The following is a 27,822-nucleotide window of genomic DNA, read 5'->3' on the forward strand; positions in this document are numbered from 1 at the left end:
CTGATGAAAGTAGAATCAATAAATATGAATTGCTGGATTCTCCAATGGAAATGTTTGTGGTATTGAGCGCAGGCTAATGAATGTATCTGGTCCTAAAGTTGAAACTGGTGCTATCGAAAGCTAAGAGAATTTAATGTGAAAGTTCCATGTAGCATGGATTTATCTGGCGGATTGAGGTTACACATGACTTCTTCCTTATCATTGTATTAAAATTTATGGGTGTTGAATAAAAAATATATCTTTTACGAAACCAGATTAATAAAATTACACAATGTTATGGCTTCCTTTTATTTGTAGTTGATTATATGCTTCTTTCTATCGGCTGGCAAATGTGTTCTATTTTTCTTCTGCATTTTCTGATTGCTTGTAAAAATTTTTACATGAAATAATATTTTTGACCTTTCGCCAAGGGAGCATGGAGCTGAGCTTAATGACAGACAGTATTGACTTGAATTATTGATATACATATTTCAATTGAAATTTCCAAAAATTCTAATTCCAAAGTTTGACACACCATCTGTTGCCTGGCATTCGAGCCAAGTTAGCTTTGTTGAAATTCTGTTTGCTCAGTTGTACAAACTGCTTCCTTGCATAAGCACATTTGAAACAATTTGAAAATTCTTGAAAATAGTAGTTGAGCCATTACATTTTAGATGAGCATCATCTCATAGATCCTTGGAGTTCATGGTGTTTTTGGAGGCAGATAACTTCTTAAGTTGTCTTAAGAAAAGACGTTGTTGCTCGAAAAGCTCACAAGCATCCACGAGACCTTTGAACAGATTTCTCACAAGCAACACATGAATTTATAAGTTGTCATCTCTACTTCTTGTCAATTGTGGGTGTATTTGCCTGGGTATCTGCTGGTTTGCCCACCCTTTTACATACATGTTTAAATATTCTTTACCCAAGGCTGTGTCAACTCCTAGAGCGCAAGTGAAACGAGTGTTCCATTCAAGTTCAGATTGGCACTGGGCTCCTGGTTGAAGGAGGCTTTAGTTCAATGGAAAGTTAGTAATCAGTCATTGTTCATTTCATAAGGATTTGGCCACAAACAATTCATAAAAGTCCTTCACCATCAATCCCACAAAAAATCGATAGATAATTTCTTAAATATATTTGTGATAAACCGAATTCACGGTACCTTTCTTCTCGATTCTTGTTTCCAAGATAACAGAAATTGAATGTATTTGCTAAAAAACCATTATCAATCAGAAATTGTTGATTTATTTACTTTCATCTGTAAAATATTTTCACGGAAAAAGTATTTGAACTATTTTTACTTTTCTTTTAAATTTATACTATATTATATAAATTAAATTAAATTAGATATATAATCAAAACTTGACAAGAATTTGACTTATCAAATTCAACAACCAAATTTATTTAAATATCGTTTTATTTAACGTATAAAATATTTATTCCAGGAAATAAAACACAATAAAATATATTTTATATATACCAAAAAATATAACACATCATCGCTTATTTCTATTGCTACTATTCCTGGAGAATACGTCTCTTGTAATACGATCTCACGAATCTTTATTTGTGAGACGTGCCAACCCTATTGATATTCACAATAAAAAGTAATACTCTTAGCATAAAAAGTAATATTTTTCATAAATGACCCAAATAAGATATATGTCTCACAAAATACGACCCGTGAGATCGTGTCACACAAGTTTTTGTGATTCCAAGAATATTCTATTCGTTCAATATATCGTGAAAGGCTTTTTTTCGGTTTGCTTTCCATGGAAATATTTTCATTGCAAAAAATAAAATCAAACAACATCATGTTTTATCATCATACATTTTACATCTCAAAATGATTACTAATTTTAATTTAGTGATTATCACTTTAATGTATAAATACTTTATTATTAAACTATATTCTGGTCTAATATTCTAATACAATCTATTTTTTAAATTATTCATGCACCAAATGATATTTTATAGCCAAAATAAATGTCCTAAAAATTAAACCATCCACTATGGGCATTGCTTAAATAACATTGTTTGCAGACTACTGCGTTAGTCTATGAATTTACACGATTCCCACAACAATTATTAAAAAAACAAAACATTGTTACAACAGAGATAATCAACCGTGCACATATATAATTATGGACATGCTCGTCCTTGTATGGAAACAAATATTGGGCCAATATTAGCTACCAAATCTATCTCTCACACATATTTAAAATGGTTGAATTCTTGGATTTGGTCGCTAATATTGGCCCAATATTTGTGTGTGTATATATATATATATATATATATAGTTTTGATAAGCTGCATACCTAAAGTTTTGATAATTTTTCCTGACTTTTTTAAATGATATATTTTTGTTAATTTGATATATTTTTAAATCTCAAAGATTTATAAATAGATTTACGTGGATTCCTGTAGATTTTTTGTAAGATTTTTGTAAACTTTTTGTATAGAATTTTATGATTTTGTATCTATTTATAACATATTATTTTTTATTAATTTATTTTAACTAATAATTAATTTAGTTTTTAAAATTTTATATTAATAAATAAATTTAATTATTTAAAAGTTAAATATGTAATCATTACATGTATATATTTATATATGTGGAGTTGTATGTATGTTTGTAAATTTTAAAAAAGACATCACTATATTAATAAAATTAAAGGGAAATTTGTAAAATAATTTTAGTCATATAATTGAAATTAATAGTAATTTTTTAATAAATAAATTAAATATTTTGATTAAAATTTGATTTTTTAATTCTTTTTAATATTTTCAATTAATCCATAAACTATCATATTTTATAAAAAAAATATATTCACACAATGATAAATAATAATCACTTCACAAGAATATATGAAGAAACTATATCCTTTGTCACTTAAAAGTAAAGAAGAGATGGAAACTTTTGAATTGGTGGGATTGAGGATGGAATCGAATGCACTTGCGGTTAAGACAGGTCCTGCTTCTCCTACCTAATGCAATTGACCGACCTGCCATCTCTTTCCTTCAATAATGCCTTCGCTTCACTTCAAGACGTTATTTACCTTATAGGAAAAACTACCTTTTTGAATGGAAGAAGCCGAAGGGACTTTCGAGCTCTACACACACATATATATATCTTCATGTGAAAAGAATTTTATTTATCATTGTGTAAATATAATTTTTTTTATAAAACTATGGGTTCACACATTAATTGAAAATGCTAAAAAAAAAAATAAAAAAATCAATTTATAGCCAAAAAATTAATAAAAATAGTTAATTTTATTTATTAAAAAATACTATTAACTTCAATTTTATGAGCCAATAAAATTTTATGATATTTTTATATTTATTGTAATAATTTTATTTTAAAAATTCATAATTATAATTTTAAACCTAGTAGAATTTCAAGATTATCAGCCATAAAATAAGGATATAAAATGTAACTTTTAAACAATAAAGGAAAATTTTGCTTTATCAATTATATCATAAGATTTATTTATAAATCATAGATTAAAATCTTAATTTTTATTTTTTATTATATTTGTTGCGAGACTATTCAACTATTAAAAATTAGACGATATTATTTTTTGGATAATATTTTTTTATTATTGAATGTTAAATTCATTTCTATATATCATAAATTAAAAATCACAAAATCAATTATAGACTTCAAAATTTCGAACAACATTAAAATAAAAATTTATTAAATGAACAATCAACAAAAAAATGAAAAATCTGAAAAAGAAAAAAGAAAATGTACATAGAGATACATTCTTAAAATTAGAGAGTGATAAAGATAAATGAGAGGAGAGAAGATAAGAAGAGAAGGGATGTGATGTGAGATGAGAAAAAGAAAGAACTTGTGTACAAATTATAATTTTTAAAAATCCATCTAAATTTTTGGTTTAAACCAAAGAAATTTTTTGACAATTTATAGTTGTAACTTAGACATTTATAGAGTTTTTAAAAGCCAATATTGAATATCACTTGACTTTTTAAAACTTTATGTAAATCTATTTTGAATACCACTAGACTTTTCTATAATATATACAAAAGTTTTGATTGAATATATATAGGCTTTAAAATCTACAAAAGTTATTAAAGTTATTAAAACTACTGCATTGAATACATCCTCTAAAGATTGAGATCCAATATAAATATTTGATATCAAATTTCTAATATTTTATGTATTTTTTAAAAATCTAATATTTCTTCCAAAATAATTAGAAGATAAAATTTATAAAGTACATATATATATTTTATTTTTTGCTATTTTTGGACAAGGGAAATGTAATGCTATATAGTAATCAACTTTCAAATACCTTAACAAATTTTGGGCATCGTTTTCTTCAATCGGAACGTGGACATTCAAGACATCGGAGAAAAGCAAGTCTCAAGTTAAGGTGGTTGCTTGCGGGGAAAGAGAGAAAAAACAACCAAAATTTTCACACCCCCTATCTGAAAACCAGCCCCCACCCGCATTCCACGCCATGTGGAGACTCCAATAACTATTTAACGCGAAAGGGGGATGAAATTTGAAATGGGGTCTGAATCTTTTGCTGCAAATTGTTGAGTGCGTGAAAGAAAAAAAGAAAGCAAAAATGGTTTTCATAACCGAAGAAATGATCAATCAGCTTCAATCCCATGTGGAAAAAAGGTCAGCTTACTTATGTTCTTAACTAACTACTTATTAGTACAGTCCCTCCCCTCAGAATTTTCTCATTTTTCTTGATTTTTCGATCAATGTTTTGCTCTTTTCTAATGCTGTTGATGAACCATTGAAGAAGTCTTTCCAGGTTTGCCGTTTTTAACTGATCTGTTTAGAATTTTTGTTGACGTTGAAAAAATTTTGATTCTTGATGAGCCTAAGTTTGATTTGGGTTTTGGATGGTGGGCTGCATACTTGGTTTGCTCTGGTTGTGATGATAAATCGGTCAATTATGTGGTTTGAAACTCTGATTTGTAAGGATTACTCTTGTCAACTACTTGTTCTTACGTGGAAATTTGAGCTGGATTTGTGGTGGGGAATCTCATTAATCTCTGTCGTGTGTTACTTAAGTACATGATTTGATCTACTTTTTAGTAGTAGCAAAAGAAATTGATGTTTCTCGAGTTTACTAGATTTAAAGTTTTTCTATTTTATTCATTGTCATGATCCCGCATTGATTCTGCAAGTGATTGTGTTTATAATCTTGAGGAGCTCTCCCCTGTATAGGCTATCCTTTTGAGCTTATAACTTAACATTGGTTGTGATGCTGCGACTTCGTGGAATCTCAAAATGGACGAGTTGGGTATGCCCGTCTTGATCATCTCCAACTACTAGGCTCCAACCACAGCTAGAATTAATTCAGAGAAGGGAATCTGTAGTATGAAAATCGGAATTTCTCAATTTTATTTTAAAAAAACATTATTATAATAATTATTATTAACACATATTTAAATGGAAATTTGTGAATCGTTCAAAAACAAAACTGAGGACAAACGGAACACAACATGCTTGGCCTGTAAAAAAAAAACGACGCCGAGGCAAAAATACACATTATAAACTGAAGAAAACAAGTACACATTATAAACTGAACAAAACAAGTACTGTAGTGCAAACTTGAATACGCTGGAATTGACAATTCTAAAGCAATAAGCGAGTTTAAATTACATCCCAAGAACATTCTGAAATTGTCTGAAAATTTTTAATGATCCGGGACTACGTAAAGGCCGACTTTTGACTGCTCTCTGCCTGAACACTCCCGCTTCTAGTCTTGTTCTTTTCTAATAACTTATCTAAAACACCTTACAAATTTCAGAGGCACAGAGTGTGTTATCAACTTAGTCAGTACAAGTATTTTACAGATTATAGCATTAATGTCAGATAAGCAGTTTAAAACATACATAATATGATTTTTGGTGAAATATATCTAACACAACATAAACTTAAAATAAATAGAGCATAACAGAATGCGTAATACTAAATTTAGGCAATTGTGGCTTCCAAATACTTTTACAAAGTGATTATGTAACGAGTTCTTATTTGGAAAGACAAGACATAGCACGTGCTCAGCATATGTTCACATGCTATGTCTTGTCTTTGGGAAATTCTATTCTGATCAATAAGGTTGTTCAAATCTTTGGAATTAGTATTAAAGTTGAGCTTGATTAGAATGCATTAGAAAAGCTGGCCTTCTTTTAAAGTTTCATTTGGTACTTTCGATTGTTTAACCTTTCATTTCCCTTGCTATCGTATTTTTTTGGTTATTTTTTTTTTGCTATCAATTATACAAGACTTAGCTTTCAATTCAAGTTATTTGGAGAAATTGTCGTGCCATGCCACTAGGTTATGGCATGTGAAACTTAAGGTTGAAAAATACTGCCTGATAATCTTGACTTAATTTGCAGAATATTAATCACAGACACGAAAGTGAGACCCTGGTGAGGTTTTTAAAAGCAAGGGATGGGAATGTTTTGGATGCACATCAAATGGTTTGTTGCTGTTCATCCAACTTGTTTTAGTTTCTTTCTTTCTTTATTGCTTTTTTTTTTAAGTTCTCAGCAGTACCCACTTTTTTCAGCTTATTGACTGTTTGAAATGGAGGATACAAAATCAAATTGATAACATACAACTGGTGAGTTTTTAGTGACTAAGCTCGTTTGTTTCTGCTATTGATTTACATGTTTGTGACTTATCTTGGATCAGCGCATCATATTATTGGCCCCAGAGTATGAACTATATCACTCTACTGATACTTTTGAGCTCGAGCTCAAAAAATTCGTTACATCGATGGAGCGCAAATCTAGCCAATTCTACTCATCATACACCCTTATTTGATGAGAATATCGTGATTCTTTGATCAACAAACATTGCAAGGTCTTTTGATCGAATGAAATAATTTGAATATAGAAATTATGAGTAAATGAATAATTTTTTTTAGATAATCTCGTGTGCCGGGAGCATTGATTGCTTCAGCAATCATAAACTATTACCTCAATTTATTATTGACCGTACAATAACATGTGGTCACTTGTTATTAGAACTAAGATTACATGTTTGATTTTCATAAATTGTAAGTTCGTACAATTACTGGAAATGATCATTTATTGCTCTAAATCCTCATCAACATAACAAGCAATTATGGTTTAATGTTTTATTAAGACTTAGCATAATCTTTGAGTCATTTGGACTTCTCGATGAAGACAACTCGAATATATGCTCCATAATTATATTCGGGTTAAGTACTCTTTTTTCACAATATATTACTTGGGCCTAATTCCTAAAACCATTTGTCCCTTTTGTTGTTATGTGCTAAAAAGGTCCATCGACTTATTAATTTTAGACGATTTTGGTGTCTAAAGCTAACTAATCCTTGAAGACTAACAAAAATGGTACATGCGCCGTACGTTCCTAGTTTTCACCCAAAATTGAGAATTTTTCTGACTAGGATAGTATGTTTTCCCATCCCTGTTATTTGGGACCAAAACTGTTTTGGTCCCTTTTCCGTGAATTTTTAATGATGCATATATGTCGGGGACCAAATATATGAGCTTACCATGAAGAGTCCAAAGACGTGCTTAATTCAACCACTACATGGAAAGATGAACATTCATTGATGAAATTGAGATCAAAACCTTTATTCTATGTAAATTAGCTAAAGAAAATAAAGGTAAAATGGAGTATATTCCTCCTCAATGCACCCTTTTATATCAACAAGACACGCGTCTCAGAAAACATGAATCTATCACAATGGATGGGACATCCGAACTAACTACCTTGATGGGCAAATGTCTTGGTCATTGGACTAGTAGCATTCTATTGTTTCAGGGTAGGCAGACGTAAGGATGGGCATCCGTTCGTTCATTCAGTGACATTCCCACGTAATTCTTTGCTCTGCAAAGTGGATGAGATACTGGGATTGGCGTCCCACTCATCCGGACTGTGGCATTCCTTTGCTGCTTTCTTTCCACAAGTTCAATTCTCAGTCAAATTCTAACCTGAAGTGGATGAGATGCTGGGATTGGCGTCCCATCCATCTGGACTGTGGCATTCCTTTGCTGCTTTCTTTCCGCAAGTTCAATTCTCAGTCGAATTCTAACCTTTCCTAGCTCATTTAAACACAGTCAAAACATTTCTTTATAAATTCTAAAGGCCTTTTGAACTAATCAAAAAATCGCAATTTTAACGAACAATCTCCTTCTATTACAATATCCTCGGGAATGATAATTTCTCCAGCTACCATAGCGATCTAAACTTTGTGAGAACCTCATATTCCAGCAGGAGCAGCAGCTAGCAGATTTCAGTAGAAGCTATCAATTCCAGCAGCAACTCATATTTCAGAAGATGATATTTTCCAACAGACAAAATCCCAGTAGAAGCTATCAATTCCAGCAGCAACTCATATTTCAGAAGATGGTATTTTCCAACAGACAAAATCCAGCAGCAGAAGAGTTCGGTAGCGAGATTCTAGCAGATAGCTACTGGTTCTGCTCAGGACTTGTAACTGAAGAATTTAACATGGAATAAAGACTGTTAATGGCAGATTATGATCATTAATTGGAAGGCTAACAGTCAGATTTTGGCCTATAAATAGCACCCTCAATCTCTGAAATGGTTGTTACCAAAATCTTGAGATCACTTGAAATTAGAGCGAAGAGAGTGCATTTTTCGGAGCAGTAGAAACCAGTAGCAAGAACAAACAGATTTCCAGACTTCAACCGAAATATTTAGCAAATTACGGTAAGTGGGCTTATGTATAAATATCTTGAATCCAGTTTGATGATTTATGTTTTAAAGCAAAGTTTCTGTATGTTCGATTTCTGATATCTGATTTTTGAAGCACTGAAACTTAGTGAACTAATGGTAGGAATATATATTCTGAACATTACTGATTACTGATTACCGGCCTCATCCCTTAGAGGAGAGAACATATAGGGGACTGGTATCAGTTTAGCCATGAAATTCACGAACGTGCTCAGTGCTTACTTGTTAAATTTCCGATTTCTGATTACTGAATACTGATTATTGATTTCTGATTTCTGATTTCTGAATACTGAATACTGATTTCTGTTATGAAAATAAGAATTTCTGTATATTATTCGTATTACTGTTTCTGTATGAAAATGATTTCGAAAACTGTGAGTTATTCCCGCCCCCGCTTACTGAGTGACAATCATATCACTTACCCACCAAACCCATCTCAGATAAGAACGAGGAAGAGTTGTTAGAAGAAGGGGAGCAACTTCAGTTTTGGGGCTGGTGATGAAGATCGCTGTTCTTAGTTCTGATTTGTAATTAGATTCCGCTGCATCTGTTAAGACAGTATTATGTTCGGTTTTACATTTCCGCTGTAAGACATTTGTATCAGACAATGATTATTATGAATAAAAGACTGGTTTCTGAATTTTGTACTTCTGATGCTTGTTGTTTTCGAAAGTAAATTTGAGAGCAACGCCGGTGTCAACCAACCCCCGTCCCGGGGCGTGACAAACTTGGTACTCGGGTTATGCTACATTTCAAAAGATTTGAGTTGAATACGTATTGTTTTTGGTATAACGTCAAACTTTTGTCCTATTCTATGTTTTTGGAACCCTCGCTAAGTGCATCCAATTGCTTTATGTTGAATTCTTTAATTGATCGTTCACTTTATTTTAATGGGTGATCTTTGCAGAAGCCAATTGATACTCACATGTATGCATCAATACAAGAATCACAGCTTGTTGGAATTTCTGGATATTCAAAAGAGGTACTCTGCTTGGATATAATTGGAGTTTATTTTATCTGAGCTGTTTTGCCAATCCTGGAAAAACATACCAAATTATTAACTCCAGCTTACAACGACCATATAAAATAAGGGAAAAAAACCACCAGTCACCCAGGAATGACACAAAAAAGGTTACTGTTGTAATTTTACAGGGTCTTGCTGTAATTGCTATTGGTGTAGGGCTCAGCACATATGACAAAGCTTCTTTAAGATATCATATTATATTCCAATGTTTTTTTGTGCTTCACCTCACTAGTTATGAATAGTTCAAAAATTTCAGCAAATGAAGTGCCATAATGACTGTTTTGCTTTTACTTGTTGCGGAAATTTTTGGTTTATGTAATAATGCTTGCTAATACCCCTTTTCTTCTTTTTAAGTTTCACTATTATGTCCAATCACATTTGCAAATTAATGAATACAGAGATCGTGTTATATTGGTGAGTTACAGCTTTTATAGAACCATTATTATGTTGAAAATAGATCTGTCGCATAGCTAGACTAACATTAACTCTTGTGATTATAGCCTTCTGAAACGAAAAAATATGGACAGTATATTGGCACCTGCATACAGATTTTGGACATGACCGGCCTAAAGCTTTCTGCATTAAGTCAAATTAAGGTACTTCTTCATATTACATTAATAGCAACACCAGAAATTTTGTGTAGGAGATAAGATTACAACTCGAAAATTTAGGAGGGACAAATTTATGGTTTTCCTCGTACATAAAAATATACAAGTTTATCAAAATTTAAAAATAAAGAGGGGGCAATGGCCCCAGCCCATCCTGCTCTAGCTCCGCCACTGAATTGCATGGCATTCAAGAGCTCCGACTAGGGGGTGCAAAATCATATATTATTTGAACAATTGATTCTATCATGTTATTGAGTAAATTGATGATATCAAGATACCATCTTTCTTTCAAATACTCGGTGTTTTTTAACCGAAAAATATGAATTCTTAGCTAATTAATTGTTTATCAACATCAGTCTCGCTAATAATTTAGCTTAGTAGTTAGCAATAGATTTTTAAGGATTTAGGTACTGTTTTCGAGTTGCATGGGCGTGTGTTGTCGAAATTCCTTTTTAAATAATTAACCAATGACAAAATTTGGGGGCTCAAACTCAAATCTATTCATTGAGTAAATTAGTTGATTTTATGTAGTTCACTTAAATCATGTTGTTACAACGTTTAGAGTAGAAAATAAACATGAATAAATTTGGCCAATTTTATCTATCATATTGTATATTTTCTGGACTTACATATTTAAATATACTGCTAGAATTTTTATATATTCGTCCATGACCCTTGTCGAATTTGAGTTTTTAAAAAGATGACCTCCTTTTGTTAAAATAGGTATAGTCTCGAGGATGGTATCCTTTAGTCAAAAGAGGCGACTTGTTGAAGGTAGGCCATTTATTTAGTTTCGACCAGTCACGAGGAAACTTTTAAACTCTGAAAATTATTGTTCTAACCATATTGCCAAATTTCTGGGAGGATCATTAGAACTTTTATAGAAGTTGTGATGGTAGAAACCACATCATTTTCACATGTGGATGATTGAAGGACCAAAATTGAAAATTGTTAGCGACTGTTTTTCATTTAACCATCCCTTCCACCAGCAGCTTTATAACAGTATCAAGGAGCAATCAGCACAAGTCACCTTTCCTGTACCAATCAAACAGGGCTCATTCCACGTGGATCTGATCCGGAGGATGTAAAAATGGCTTAGACTAAGAAAATGAGTTTCAAAGAATCCGTAACGAAAACGGGGTTTCCCACTCATTACACAAGCTTAACATAAACGGTGATTGAAATTGGATGCTGATGTTGATGGAGTTTGACTGGATACTACTTATTCCAAGGTTGTGATGTAGAATTCTTACATTATGTGGATGCAAGTTTCTTGACAGGCTATTAATACATTATTTTAGAAATACTTTGGAAATGAACAAGAGATATATGCTTAGTTTCTTGCGAAATATTGCATCTATCTTATGGATTGGATACCTAATGGCTTGATTATTTGAGCCTCTATGGGTACTGGGAAGCTGAATTGAGGCTTCTAACATGTGTTTAATCTATTCTTGCCACGAACAAGAACATTGTTGTGTATCAAAAGTTGTAGATAATATAACTGGTGCACATTTAAATCTTTTAATCTATGTCGAACTCCATACATGACGTTTCGACTGTTTGTGATATAACTGCATAAAACATCCTTATCCTCGGTTTTAGTTCAGCCTATCCTTAGAGTATTATCACAAATGTATATCCAAAAATCCACACGTATTGTTATATGTGAGATCCGTGAGTATTTCAATGGATTTCATATGTGAAAATAAATGAGGACTGTTGGATTCAACTTTAGTAAAATCCATAGTGTTAGCTTCTATTTGACCATTATGCTCATGTTGTAGACGCCGTTCTTGCGAGTTGTGAATTTCTCAAAACATGCTATTCTCGGATGTCATAAACCAAAATTTCTGCAACAAGTAAAAGCAAAAAGAATGAATATTGGGCCGCCTAAAGATTCAAAAAGTACATAAACCAACTTGTTGCAGAAATTTCTTTGTGCTTCCAGAAGGTCCGCCTCTTGCAAAAAGTAAGATTCACCATATTTTTTGCAAGTGCAGGAAAGTTAGAGGCATATGATGCAAGTTGGACTTCAAAAGTAAGAATCACGCTGATTGGAGGCTTAACTTTGACAAATGGACGATGGAAAATTTATCTAAAGATAGACAAGCTGACAGTATAGCAGATTGGAGAAACATGTTCACAATTACGGTTTGTTGTATTTGGAAATGGAGGAATGATTATGTGTTTAGAAACAATAAGATGGAGGTCAGATTGAAGATTAAGTGGATCAAGTAACAATATTGGGATATTAGGGATGGTTTCTCATCAAAGAAAGTAATGCCAATAACATGAATGCCTACAAAGATCAGTCCATTAAGTGGATTCCTCCACCTAAAGAATGGTGTGCTCTGAACGTGGATGGATGCGTTAATCTTCAAGGCCAAAGGGCAGGTGGAGGAGGTCTCCTGAGAAAAGAATATGGAAAATGGATCAAGGGCTTCATCCATAACATCGGCGCTTGCACAAGTGTGGAATCGGAACTATGGGTTGTATACAAATGCTTGGAAATTACATGGGAGTCAGGGTACAATAAGGTGGTGCTTGGAATCGACTCAGAGATACTAGTAAAGTGGCTTTATAGAGTAGGGACACCATATTCGTCCTCGTTCAATTTGGTATCCAAATGTAAGAAATTTTTCGCTAAAAAATGGGAAGTCATCATGCATCATATCTACAGTGAGCAAAACAGAGCAACAAACTTCTTGGCATCAGCAACATTACAATTGATATCCCCCTACAAGATTAAAAGAGATAATGAGAGAAGAAATACTGAGAATGAGTTTCACCAGAAGGGTGTTAATAAGTCACCAGAAGGGTGTTAATAAGATAAACGTTTTGTAATTGGTGTCCTCATCTCGTAGATAAAAAAAAGACTGAATGAGATCATACTCTAGAAAAATGAGTGTCTCGAGTTCGAGAATCACTCTTCTTGATTAAAAGAAGAGAAGAGAAGAGAAGAGAAGGGAGAGAATATAAAAGAGATGTTATATATCAATTTTTTCAAATCTCAATCAAAATTTTTTCAAATCTCAATCAAATTTTACTTATTGAATTTAATTCACATCCATTTTTTATATTACTAATGTTTACAAATGTTATATGGTTAGACATTTTATAAATTATTTTTACTGCTATTATTGAACTTACCATTTTTATTTATTTATCTTAAATTATTCAATTTTATTATTTACTTATAACATTCTATAGGGGACGATAGATTGCCTTTGTCTCTAATATTCTATAAAATTTTATTTTCCAAAATACTCAATTCATAATATTATTAGTTTAAAAGAAAACAAAACATAACAAAATGAGACTCAAACATTAACTTTAAATTATAGAATCACTATAAAATAATCATTGATGTGACCTGTCTGAAATGGATGAGCCGAGTAAGGAGCTCCAACGGATCAAATCAAAAAATTTGTAGTGTTTGAGAATTTTGAGTGAAGATAATGGCCTGGATAGCACCTGTAAATAAGAAAGTAACTCGTGAATGGGCGCCGAAGGGGTGTCCGGCGTGGCCACTCCGATGCTTAAGTCAGCAGGCTTTTCAGGCAGGCACAAGCAATATTTGAGAGAAAATATGTGTAATGCTTGAGAGTTGAAAGATTTTAGAATCACTTAATGACATTAATACCTGCTATTTATAGTAAAAAATGGGGTAGGTTTCTTGATTTTCGTGCCACCTACTAAGTATGGCAAGTCGACTGCCCATACTTATAACTTCTGATGGCTTCTAAGACACTCCAATCCCAAGTTGTTCTAACAGATTAGACTGTCTGTATCAATCATACTCGAGTGCGGTGCAACTCTCGAGGTAACCCGGGTAGTCGATTACCCGGGTATTTATATGAGATCCCGGGCTATGATGACAGCCCGGGCAGAGGAGAAAATGTCTGGATGATTGCGCGAGAGACAGGCTCCTTCGGTAAACGCTCGGGAAGTGACGTAGTGCCCGGGTTCTTGAGGATAGTGCCCGGGTCATCAATGACCCGGATCCTTATGGGGGTATCACCACCCATCCCTAAAATAGTCGGGCTAGAGCTTAACTCGTTGTCCCGATCAGTCAGATCTGTAATTTTGTTAAAACATAACCCAGAGTAAATAAGAGCATTGGGTCTTCAAATATTCCACAGATGTGATGGGGTGTCGGGGTCCCATATCTCCCGGGTTTTGAATATTTGTCATTTAGTACTCTCGGGAAGTCCAAGGGGTGTCATTATGACGCATGCGTTAGCATTGATACCGCCGAAAATCGTTCGTATTCCGAGGCAATAATGAGCGTGTTTTATCAATATCCGTACACGTCTTTTCACCTGCATGCACAATTTCCTAGACTCATTCTGATCGTCCGATTAGATTCGGATCAACGGTGGAGATTAATTCCTTCCCCTATATATAGTAACTCACCAAATTTTCGAGTTCTCCCTCTCTAGTCGCCGTAGGATTTTCGAGAGCAGCGAAGCGCTACCGCAGTCCATCCACCAAAGAAGGAAATTCGAAATTTCCAGTGCAAGAAACCCTAGCCTTTTCACGTTTTTCTTCGCGAGAATTTAAGGTAAGTGGGCTGATTTTTAAAAATTTAAAATTTGGTTTCATGCATATGAAGTTTTCGGTTTTGATTTTAAAATCGCTCAACCCTTCTTCCCATTCGCTTTGCGCCGCCGCTTCCTCCCACGGCCAGAAATGAGACATCAACCACCGTGAGTTTTAGCTCGTCTTGTAGATTCGATTTGTACCCTCAATTGCAAGTTTTGAGATTGAATCAAAGATGTTCTCATGAGTTAGACGTTGATTATTCTCACAATTTCAGTCCAATCTTTGGTTTGCTTCAGTCCAGTTGAGAATACGAACCAGAAGGCAATCCAAGCAACCACAATCGACGGGTACGTCCACGAATTCCACTCCCAAGCTAACACCATTTGTTATGTTTTTGAAAATCGATCTTTTGATGTCTGATTGTTCTCACAAAGGCTTTTAGAAATCCATTTCAGGATTTTCAGTGGAATATGTACCTATGTATGTGTGTACGTGTTAAAAGCGTAATTACGGCTTAGAGTCTGCAATTTCTGAAAAGTGGAGCTTACTAGTTGCTACAAGATTGGATCTCTAATATGTTCACTATTGTTTTGTTGTATAATGAATTTTGATCATGGGAGACCGAGAGAAAAAAATTGGATTATTTTGGATGTTTGATGTTGTATTCATGTTTTGTGTTTTCCGATCATAATTATTCAATAAATCTGTGAAAAAATTGTCACTTGCATTTTAAGAAATGTACGTGTTTGTACGTGTTTGTTCAATGAACTTGAAACTCGTTACCTTGATTAAGTTAAGATACTCGATATGTAATTTGTTTGCCCTCCTTTCATGCACACATGTTCGATAAATAAAACCGGTTTTGTCTTTCCCAATTGGTCAACATTTGAAAAATGATAAAGCTGTTGAAATTTACACCTGAAACAGAAAACTCACTGGTTGTAGTTTGAGGAAATAGTCAAAGAATCTATTAACTGGATTTTCAGACGTCGATTTTGAATCTTAGCATTTTAGAACAAATCAGATCGCAGAACTGCTTTTGTGGATCTCAACATTTCTGTGAGTAATTCTGGGAACTCCTCTTCGCCACGGTCTGGTGCGATGAAAAAACCATCAGCTGCAACTCGAAGGACCAACGCATTCCCAAGTCCTGGCACACAATTACCGGCACCCAAGTATAAGGATTCAAAAAGGATGGAGTACTGAACGGATTCCATATCACACCAATGCGAATAAGAGGACTGTAAATACTTCATTGTTGCCTTACAATAATGGAAGGACCTTTCCTTCGAAATGGGAAGCTGCAGAAAGGTGGATTTTTAGTCATTTATCTGGAGATGGTTCTATAAGGGCTTCAACTCATCAGCCATAGAGACGGCCCAGATCAAAGAGTGGGCCACTTGGGCCTCAGGTTGTTGCTTACTATCAGATGTTTTCTCCTGCTGCACCTATGTCTGCAGGAGGGAATATTGTGAAGATAATTGCAAACTCGCCATTTTCGGCTGGAGTGTTGGCTGTCGATGTCTTGTGGATTCGAACTGCTGATTGTAATGGTAATACGAACTTTATTATAGGGACGGAGCCTTGTATGGCGAGGTCGATTAGCATACATGGATGTTCTGAATTGATAAGCCAATCATCATTGCCTAGACACCAAGGTATAGAATTGTTTTCTCGGTTATTTTGTGCTACTAAGGGAAACATTTTTAGTGTAACATATGCCATCTCATTGTACATAAGTACATTTGAAATTCATATTTCAAAAGATACGTGGTTCACAGCCTGGTGTTTCTTCTCTTGTAGCATAAGACCAACCTTGTTTTGTATATCCTCTTGCCTTCCAAGTGGTTAAGTTAATATTTGATTTGATTCATTATCACTTTACATTTTAAGATTCATTTTTTTGCTAGGCTTAGAAGATTTATTGCTCTTTACTTTCAGAGAGAACATGACAAAAGAAATGTAGTTGGCCTTAATCAACACACTGTGATTGTATTCTAAAAGAGCCTTCACTTGTTTCCTGGTCATTATTCTATGTCTCCAGGGGAGGATGTGGATTTCTACATTCATTTGTTTCCTGATCACTTGTTCGCATTCTAAAGGATTCGAGAAAAGACTTAAATTGATAGGCACCAGTTATCAAGCTATGGTTTTAAGATATTTGTGATTAAATAAAGAACGGTTCAAACTCAATTTGTATGAAATATTTAACTTTTACCTGATGACATTGAGTTTTAATTGCTCCTTTATTTATGCTACCGTTTGTTAACTTATTTTTTTTTATCATTTATTGCCCTGCTATCCCAACTGGTTAGTTGAGGGTACTTGCATCTATAGGATGTGGATGTGTTATTTCTAATTAATTTTATTATCCACAGCCCACATTGTGCGCCGTGCATACTAGTTTCCGCAGCGTGAATTTGTGCGATGTAGATAATAGTTTCCTCAGCGCGCAAATGCATGAAGCGGAAAATATTATCTGCAGCGCGTTGATGCATGCCGCATAAACTATTATCCGCAGTCAATAACATAATACTTTTAACAGCTTTTAATTGTGCAGCGTGCAATTCACGCTACGGAAAGCTATTTTGCGCGCTGCGGAAAGTCTCTTTTGTTGTAGTGCTTAACGGTGGGATAGAGAACCGTTTTATCGCCTCGCCCCCTTAGAAGATTAAAACTTAGGGACTGGCGTCAGTAAACCGTTAAAGGTGAAAAATCGCAGTGTTGTTATGTTACGGATACGATGTTACGATTATGAAAAGCATGCTGTATTTATATGTATGTTTCCAAAATATTATAAAATTGTTATGTTGTGTTCAATATCCCCCATTTACTGAGTGTAAAATCCAAGATTTTTGCATAATCGTGATAATATTTTGGTCCTAGGATTTTCGCAATCTTCGGGTATTTATATCATTCTAAGATGTAATATTTGCAAAATTATCTAAAGTTGTGTGGATAATTATATCGTGTGCAATATTTTTGGAGCTTGAGATTTAAGATAATATTGTGCATATTTTGAACTTGGGATAATAAATAGATCATGAGCTAAGAAATTTTTGGATATAACAAGTTAAATTTTGATATATAAATTCAAAGTTGAAAAGATTATAACAGATAGAGATATAAGATTTGAGATGATATTGATATTTGGATAAGGATAATGAGATAGATAAGAGATAATAATCTATCCTAGATTCAAGTTTGATTCGAAGTTCAAACGCGAGGATAATACACGATCAGGATAGCATCCACCTCCCTATAAATAGGAGAAGCTTTCATTCAGAATTTACACATTACACATCAAAATTTCGAGTTTTTGCTCTCCAATTTTCGAAATTTCTCTCCAAAAATTCTGCACGAATCATCAAAATTCTGTGCAAGTTCAGAAATTCGTTTTTCTCGCTCGGATTGTCGGAATCCGATCTCCACCGTTCAGAATGTGCTTCCATATGCTTCGAATAACATATCCAAATTTCGGCCAAATCCAACAGTTAGGTTTTTTGTTTCTAGCATTCGCAAGAAAACTGCTCTGATTCTATGCGGGAAACAATATACATACCGTTTTTTTGTCCATAAGCAGGTCCAAATGACTTCTAAACCCGATCTCCACCATTCATAATTTATTTGACAAATGTTTGAACGTACTGTGAAAGTTTAGGCACGATCCAACGGTTCAATAAGGCGCAATGTTTTTTTTCAAGACGGCTGATTTTCCGGGAGATGTGCTGTTGCGTTTTCGAAGTGTCGGTTGCGTGATTCTTCTATGTTTCTCGAATTTTCACGTTTTCTCCAAGGATCATGGTAATTGAGCTTGTTTTAAATGTGTAAATTTCGGTTATGCATTTCGTGTGTTTTAAAATTCGATCGAGTGCAAATTCTTCTTCTACCACCTTCTGGTTACGATCTTTGGCATGATTTATGTTTTGACACTGTGAGAATTCAACTTGATATGGGTGTGAATCTCAACCATGACGTACACTTACTCGGTGGGGGACATAACCGCTATACGGCCTCGCCCCCTTAGAGGAGTAAAAATTAGGGACTGATATCAGTAAAACATTGAAAGTAGATGAATCTCAGTGTCTGGTAAATGTTATGCATGCGATATGAATGATGTTATGCAAGTCATGTGATTTCGAAATTTTATGCATATTGTTATATTGTGCACGAACGGCCCCCACTTGCTGAGTATTTCCCAAAATACTCACCCCTTACTCTACCCTCTCCAGATAAATCAGAAGAAGAAATAGAGAAAGAAGAATCAAACCCCAGTTTTTGAGCTGATAGTAGACGCATGAAGAATTTTAATTAAGAATATGTTCTTGTGAGTTTTAATTCAAGTTGTAAACGCTTCCGCAGATTTTTATCGTTTTCAGAGTTACTATTGTAAAGACGATTCCATTTTTTTGGTATTTATGATATAAACTGTTTTTGGTTTATACTGTACTACGAGGCTTGTTATTTAGTAATTATGTGATTGTTGAATAACTTCGGTGTCGACTAACCCTGGTCCCGGGACGTGACACTGAGTATTCTCAAAATACTCATCCCTCTTACTCTCCCCTCCCAGATAAGTCCGAAGAACAGGTTGAGGATGAAGAGTCTGAACAGTTTTGGGGTTGGTGATTCGCGAGATCAGTAGTAGTTATATTTCGAATTTATTGCTTATTACTTTGTAAGACGTTTCCGCATTTATTTCCGTTGTTTAGTGATTGTGGTTGTAAAGACAATGTTTATTTCGTTGAAATTATAAAGCATAAACTGGTTTCGGTTTATACTGTGCTACAAAGGCTTGTTGTTTCGATTGTGTGATTGTTAAACAATGCCGGTGTCAAACCCGAGTCTCGGGGCGTGACATTTAAGTGGTATCAGAGCCGCTAGGTTCATAATCCAGGTGGGAAGGAAATTTTTCGAAAAAAAAATTCGGTGGATTTTTCACTCGAGGCCGATGCTATCCCCTCCGAAACGGCCCAACGAGCGATTTTCACCACTTCGTCGTGAGGTAAGGACCGAAATCGCGAAATTCCTTCGTTTAGGCCTCCGAAACCTCGTTTTTGCCGTTTTAGGAAAGTTTCGTAACCCATATAACTTTTCGTAAGAAACTCCGAATTCGATTCCGTCAACTGTCAGGAATCCTCTTGACATTTGCTTCGAATCCATATGTCTATCTCAAAACTTTCCATTTTTGGAAATTTTCGAAAAATTTTATTTTTTCATATACTTGACTCTATATGACCCTGCTATTTTTATTATGTCCTATTTATGATATTCTAAGCATTTTCTTTTTATTGTTTCTAGGAAATGGCTCGTATGCGTGTCACTGCTCGTAAGAAAGTAGCCTCGATTACTCATAGGGAGACGATTCAGTTGGACTATCCCCAACCTCGCACGCGCGCTCAGGCTGTTATACATTTAAAGGAATTGGCTCTAGAAACCAGGATAAGAATATCAGAAGGCTGAGAGCTAGTAATTTCGAATGGAGACAACAAGTGGAAAACTTGACTACCAAGCTGGGGGCAGCAGAGAAGAGGATTGATGAGGTCTTTCAAATGTTCGAGCTCACTAAGGGTCATAATTTCGAGCTTCGAGAATCCTTAGAAATAGTGGTGGGTCAAGCCAAGCGGGCAAAGGAAGAAGTGGATCGACGCACCATGGAGTTGTCTGAAGCACGTCAAGCACGACTGAAGGATAAAAAGAAAATTGAAGAATCGTGGCATATGATTATGCAGTTGTTCGAGAGTAATCAAAGGCTGTCCACGGAGGTGGACAAAGGGAAAGTGAAGAAGAAGGAGCTCATCGAGAAGAATAAGGCAAACTGTGTGCATGTAAGAAACGAGTTGAATGACGCTGTAGGAAAAATTTTGTCCCACATTGAAGAGATTGCTGAATTGAAATTGGAGAATCAAAATCTTCAGTAGCAGCTTGCAGACTTGTTAGACCCGGAAGTGCCAGAGGAGGATCCCGAGGAGGAAGAAGCTCCACCCGACGTGGCCATGGGAAATGGAGAGATAGTAGGATAGAGCGTTTTAGTGGAACATTCTTAGTAGTTTATTTTCATTGTTGCTACATTCTTTTTTTCAAAATTCAGTACATTATTTATTTCCCTTAGATTGGTCATGTTCATTTCTTTTGAGAAATAATAAAATATTGCATGAACTCTACTCGTACTCGTACTACAAATTCTTAGAACTTGCAATTGTAGCAATTATGTTCATTTCTATTTATTTCCCTTAGATTGGTCATGTTCAAAATTCAGTACATTATTTATTAATTTCAATTAATTTCAGCACAATCTATTGCATGAACTCTACTCGTACTACAAATTCTTAGAACTTGAAATTGTAGGAAATGGCACGCAGACTCCCGAGACAGAACCGCAACCCGCGTTATGCTAATACCGACCGCGAAGGCAGACAGGAGAATGGACCGCCGCCTGTATTCAACCTAAGTCGAGCTGACCTTATGGCCATAGCAACTATAGTGGCGACAACACTGCAAGGGTTGGGAAACCCAAACGTCAATCAACCCCCTCCACCACCACCTAATGGAATCAAATTTCATTACGAGTCTCTCCGTAAGAACAGGTGTCCGACTTTCAGAGGGGACGCCGATCCGGAAGTTGGCCAGAGTTGGCTAAAGAGTACCGAGACTTAGTTGAGGCTATTGGAAGTTACCGATGCACTCAAAGTTGATGTGATCGTGCCTTTCTTGGAAGACAAAACAGCTAAGTGGTGGGAATCAGTCTCGCTAGCCATGACCGCTACTGGACCAGTAACATGGCAAAACTTCCGAGAACTTTTTCTAAACCAGTACTATCCGACGGAAGTCAGATTGCAGAAGTTGAGCGAGTTTGAAAATCTCACTCAAGCCCCAGATATGTCAGTGGTGGAGTATACATCTCAGTTTAACGCCCTTGGGTCTTACGCTCCGACAATTATGGCAGACGAAGTTTTGAAATTGCACCGTTTTAAGAAGGGGTTGAACAGCAGAATCCAATCAGCCCTAGTAGTCTACCAACCTGCGAATTTCTCAGACCTAATGGGCGCAGCTATCCGAGCTGAAACCGATATCCAGCGCAGGGAGAAGGAATTTAAAAACAAAAGGCCTATGAGTAGTCAATCTTCGCATAACGGTCAGACTTTCAAGAGGCCTAACCAGTCCGGTGGACCATCTAAAGGGCCTTCGCCTAACTCAAGCTACCAAGCTATTAAGCCTTGCCCAACTTGCCACTTACGACACCTGGGAGAATGTTGTAGAGCGAGCGGCGTCTGCTTTGGATGCGGGAAACCAGGACATCGTATGGCAGATTGTCCAGACGCCACCAACAGAACAACTGGACCGGGTAAGGGAGACGGGTCAAATTCAAGGGTGAATACCAATAAGCCACGGGAGAACAAGCCTAACGCCAGGGTGTTCGCCATTAATCAAGAAGAGGCGGACGACGCCAATGAAGTCGTATCAGGTATCATCCTAATTCAAAAAGTACATGCTTATGCATTGTTTGACTGTGGTGCTACACACTCTTTTATGTCTAAGGGGTTTGCTAAAAATTAGGACTTAAGCCCGAGTCACTAGCTGAGCCTTTTTGAATAGCCACACCTACAAGTAAGACCATCGAAACTCATGAAATTCACAGAGATTGTAAGATCAGTATAGCTAACCAGACTTTCAATGCCGACTTGATACAATTAATTATGGTCGACTTCGACATCATTCTAGGGATGGATTTATTAGCCAAAAACAATGCAATAGTGGACTGTAAAGGAAAAAGAGTTAAGCTCCGAACCCCAAATCATAAAGAGATCGTGTATTATGGTAAATCCAAGGAACGTAAATCACTCCTTTCCGCTTCCCAAGCATGGAAGGCCATGAAATCCGGAGAAGACATCTACCTAGCCATGATCAGCGAAGTGCAAGGAGAATTCGAACTGAGGATAGAAGACATCCCAATAGTATGTGAGTTACCTGATGTTTTTCCAGAAGAACTCCCAGGGGCAATCCCGGACCGCGAAGTTGAGTTCAAAATTAATCTAATTTCTGGTGCAGCACCAATTTTGAAAGCACCTTACAGGATGGCGTCAGCTGAACTCAAGGAGTTAAAGGAGCAACTCCAGGAATTGCTGGACAAAAGGCAAGTTCGACCGAGTGTGTCCCCATGGGGAGCACCAGTACTCTTCGTAAAGAAGAAATACGAGAGTATGAGATTGTGCATTGATTATAGAGAATTGAACAAGATCACTATCAAGAACAGGTACCCTCTACCGAGGATAGACGACCTATTTGATCAACTTAAGGGAGCCGCAGTCTTTTCTAAACTGGATCTGAGGACTGGTTACCATCAACTGAAGGTCAGGGCTGAAGATATCCCCAAAACAGCTTTTCGGACAAGATATGGGCACTATGAGTTCACAGTGATGCCTTTTGGGCTGACCAATGCACCTGCAGTCTTCATGGACCTAATGAACAAAGTGTTCAAACCATTCCTGGACCGCTTTATAGTGGTGTTTATTGACGACATCCTCGTCTATTCTTCCAACGAGAAAGAGCATGAAGAACACATCCGCCTTGCACTACAAACTCTGAGAAAGAAGGAGCTCTATGCTAAGTTTAAGAAATGTGAGTTCTGGCTGAAAAGTTTATCCTTTTTAGGACATGTGATCTCCGAAGCAGGAGTATCAGTGAACCCCAAGAAAGTCGAGGCAATTACAGAATGGCCAAAGCCTAAGAACGTCACAGACATCAGGAGCTTTCTAGGATTGACAGGTTATTACAGAAAGTTCGTCGAAGGTTTTTCTTCAATCGTCATACCACTTACTAAACTCACTCAGAAGAATTCCAAGTTCATCTGGGACGAAGGTTGCGAGAAAAGTTTTCAGACATTGAAAGAAAAGCTTGCATCCACGCCAGTACTAATCTTACCCACTGAAGATAAGGAATTCACCATCTACAGTGACGCATCTAAGGAAGGTCTGGGATGCGTACTCATGCAAGAGGGAAGAGTGATCGCCTACACATCAAGGCAATTGAAACCGCACGAGCAGAACTACCCTATGCATGATCTTGAACTAGCAGCAGTGGTCTTCACCTTAAAAATTTGGAGGCACTATCTCTATGACGCCAAGTGCGAAATTTTCACAGACCACCAGAGCCTCAAGTACTTGTTCACCCAAAAGGAACTAAACATGAGGCAAAGGCGATGGATCGAACTACTGAAGGATTACGACTTAACTATAAGTTATCATCCAGGTAAAGCTAACAAAGTGGCCGATGCTCTAAGTCGGAAAAATGGAGGCAAGATCACTCTAGATGCACTCTCCGCTCGGCCATGTCTACAAGAAACCGTCAAGTTAAACCAGGACCAAGACCCCGAGCTAAAGAAACTTAGGGGACAAGTCGAGAGCGGAAAATCTCAAGATCTACGAATTGATGACAAAGGAGTCCTATGGATGAAAGGACGGCTGTGTGTACCAGACAGCGATAACCTTCGCCAACAAATACTGTCAGAAGCACACAAGTCCAAATTCTCGGTCCATCCGGGGAGCACAAAAATGTACATGGATCTTAAGAGGAATTTTTGGTGGAATGGAATGAAAAGAAACGTGGAAGAATTTGTCGCTAAATGCCAAGTTTGTCGGCAGGTCAAAGCAGAGCACCAACAACCTGGAGGATTGTTGCAACCTTTAGAGATACCTGAATGGAAATGGGAGCATATCTACATGGACTTCGTGGTAGGGTTGCCGAAGTCGAGACAAGGTCAGGACGGAATATGGGTAATTGTAGATAGACTTACAAAATCTGCACACTTCCTACCCGTTCGTATGAACTACAATCTGGACAAGTTGGCTACACTGTACATGGACAACGTGGTACGACTTCATGGAGTACCAGTGAGCATCCTGTCTGACAGAGACCCAAGGTTCATCTCACGTTTTTGGAAGAGCTTCCAAGGGGCCATGGGAACGAAAGTTACTCTTAGCACGGCCTATTACCCTCAAATCGATGGCCAAACGAAGAGAACAATTCAAACCCTGGAAGACATGTTGCGAGCATGCGCCCTAGAATTCAGTAGCAATTGGAGCAGTCATCTACAATTGATCGAGTTTGCTTATAATAACAGCTATCACAGCAGTATTGGGATGGCTCCATATGAAGCTCTGTATGGAAGGAAATGTCGGTCATCCTTATATTTGGGACGAAGTGGGAGAAAAGGCAGTAGTAGGACCCGAACTCGTACAGATAACAGTAGACAAGTTTACAGTCGTCCGAGAAAAACTCAAGGCAGCTCAAGACCGACAAAAAAGTTGGGCAGACCTGAAAAGAAGGTCAGTAGAATTCATCATTGGCGAGAAGGCCTACGTAAAAGTCTCGCCTATGAAAGGAGTTGTTCGGTTCAGTAAAGCTGGGAAGCTAAACCCCCGTTATGTGGGACCCTTTGAAATTTTGGAAAAGGTGGGCACACTGGCATACAGACTGGCACTGCCACCAAACATGTCTAGAATTCATAACGTTTTACACGTGTCCCAACTACGGAAATACATCTCAGATCCAAGCCACGTGTTGGAAGTGGAACCACTCATGATCGAAAGTAACTTGGGAGAAGAGCTGAAGTACGAAGAAGTTCCTATCAGAATCGTGGACGCCAAGCCACGTGGGAGTTAGAAGAAAGGATGAGGGACCAATACTCGTACCTCTTCATAGACCAAGCCAACCCAAGTTTCGAGAACGAAACTTCCCATAAGGAGAGAGGGATGTAAAATCCAAGATTTGGTTTAACCGTAATAATATTTGGTAATTGTAGGATACTAGGATTTTCGCAAATCGTCGGATGTTTATCTCATTTTTAAGATGTAAGATTTGCAAGATTTTCTAAAGGTTGAGTGGATAATTCTATCGTGTATCATTTTCGAACTTATGAGCAGATGAAAGACCTAAGATTCGAGACAATATTGAGATACCGGGATAAAGGTCAAGCAAAGGATAATAAAATCCCAAAAGTTCGAATTCCATAGTGCATATATAATAATTTCGAAATTTACTTGGATGAAAGATTTAGATTTCGGTTATCACCCAAAATCACGGATAGATCACGATTCTGGATAAAAGATTTGATTCAGAATTCAAACGCGCGATATCACTCGATCACGATAGCAGCCAACCCCTATAAATAGGAGGGCTCTATAGCTCGAAAATTACACCTCATAACTCACCAAATTTTCGAGTTCTCCCTCTCTAGTCGCCGTATGATTTTCGAGAGCAGCGAAGCGCTGCGCAGTCCAGCCGCCGAAGAAGGAAATTCGAAATTTCCAGTGCAAGAAACCCTAGCCTTTTCACGTTTTTCTTCGCTAGAATTTAAGGTAAGTGGGCTGGTTTTTAAAATTTAAATTTTGGTTTTATGCATATGAAGTTTTCGGTTTTGATTTTAAAAATTCGGTCGAGCTTCGTCTCCGTCTATACGTTTTTACGAAAACTGTTATGTGTATGTGTTGAAACTGTGAGGATTCCCTGAAAATGGGTGGAATTCCAACATATGGCCCTTAACGGTGGGATAGAACCGTTTTATGGCCTCGCCTCCTTAGAGGATTAAAACTTAGGGACTGACGTCAGTAAACCGTTAAAGGTGAAAAATCGCAGTGTTGTTATGTTACGGATACGATGTTACGATTATGAAAAGCATGTTGTATTTATATGTATGTTTCCAAAATGTTATAAAATTGTTATGTTGTGTTCAATATCCCTCATTTACTGAGTATTCCAAAAATACTCATCCCCCTTACTCTCCCCTCCCAGATAAGTCCGAAGAACAGGTTGAGAATGAAGAGTCTGAACAGTTTTGGGGTTGGTGATTCGCGAGATCAGTAGTAGTTATATTTCAAATTTATTGCTTATTACTTTGTAAGACATTTCCGCATTTATTTCCGTTGTTTAGTGATTGTGGTTGTAAAGACAATGTTTATTTCGTTGAAATTATAAATCATAAACTGGTTTCGGTTTATAGTGTGCTACAAAGGCTTGTTGTTTCGATTGTGTGATTGTTAAACAACGCCGGTGTCAAACCCGAGTATCGGGGCGTGACATAAATTAGAATTTATTTTAAAAAAATTATTTTTCCAAAAATTATTAGTTAATTATTCAACGTAACTATAAAATATTTTGTTATTATATATACAAGAAAATGATGTGCAACTCGTCACGAATTCAATAGAAGAGAGGATTTTGAAAACTCTAAGTCAAGGAGAGAAAGAAGACAAAATAATGAAAGAGTCAATCAAAAGTGTTTTGAGTTGAAAGAGTCGGCTTATCAAGCATCAATTTAAACATAACATGCCAATTAATTTGTGAGGTGAATCTTCTGTTTGACGTGAATCTTTTGTTTGGCTCGATTTATAAAAAAAATTTATTTTTTATGTGAAAGTTATTATTTTTCACTCCGATATGAATCAGATCGACATGTTTCAAAGATATAAATCGTGATACCATGTTATATATGATATACTCTTTAAAAAAATCTGATAAAAAAATTATATATATTAATGTAACACAAAATTGAAATCATGAATACAATGCAAACAAATTACACAAGTGGTTAAAAAAAAAGAGCAAGTGGTTGTTGCATTAATTCCATTCTGGTTAAGAAGATGATCCATTACAAAAATATCATCCCAAATCTCAGATTCAGCTAATATATTTAATTTAATAATACTATTCACGGCAATGTTGTGTATATAAACCCTACTTGAGTCTCAAGTCTAACCATCAAACACTATCTTCTCTTTCAAAGCTAAAAATGGCGTCAAAGATCATTTTCCTCGTTCTTCTTGGTGCCCTTGTATTCACGACCACTGCGAGAAAACTGGCTGGCTCGGAGGGGTCCTTGGAGGAACAAAAGTCATTGTTCTGGCCGGGATTCGGCGGCGGTG

At 36.2% G+C, this 27,822-nt stretch overlaps 2 protein-coding genes across 2 annotated transcripts; both read left to right on the forward strand.

The window, feature by feature from the left end:
- Window positions 1-2,847: 2,847 nt before the first annotated feature.
- LOC142538469 (uncharacterized) lies at window positions 2,848-15,819 on the forward strand. The gene is made up of 8 exons (XM_075643784.1): window positions 2,848-2,940; window positions 4,671-4,772; window positions 6,367-6,450; window positions 6,540-6,593; window positions 9,630-9,704; window positions 9,875-10,039; window positions 10,181-10,342; window positions 12,358-15,819. The coding sequence occupies exons 1-6, from the start codon at window positions 2,848-2,850 to the stop codon at window positions 9,986-9,988; spliced, it is 522 nt and encodes a 173-aa protein (XP_075499899.1). The 3' UTR covers window positions 9,989-10,039; window positions 10,181-10,342; window positions 12,358-15,819.
- Window positions 15,820-21,658: 5,839 nt separating this feature from the next.
- LOC142538470 (uncharacterized) lies at window positions 21,659-22,459 on the forward strand. The gene has a single exon (XM_075643786.1). It carries the CDS (start codon window positions 21,659-21,661, stop codon window positions 22,457-22,459), a length of 801 nt encoding a protein of 266 aa, XP_075499901.1.
- The last annotated feature ends 5,363 nt before the right edge of the window (window positions 22,460-27,822 follow it).

The sequence above is a fragment of the Primulina tabacum genome, chromosome 3 (assembly GCF_025594145.1).
Source record: "Primulina tabacum isolate GXHZ01 chromosome 3, ASM2559414v2, whole genome shotgun sequence".
In the NCBI taxonomy this organism is placed as follows: Eukaryota; Viridiplantae; Streptophyta; class Magnoliopsida; order Lamiales; family Gesneriaceae; genus Primulina; species Primulina tabacum.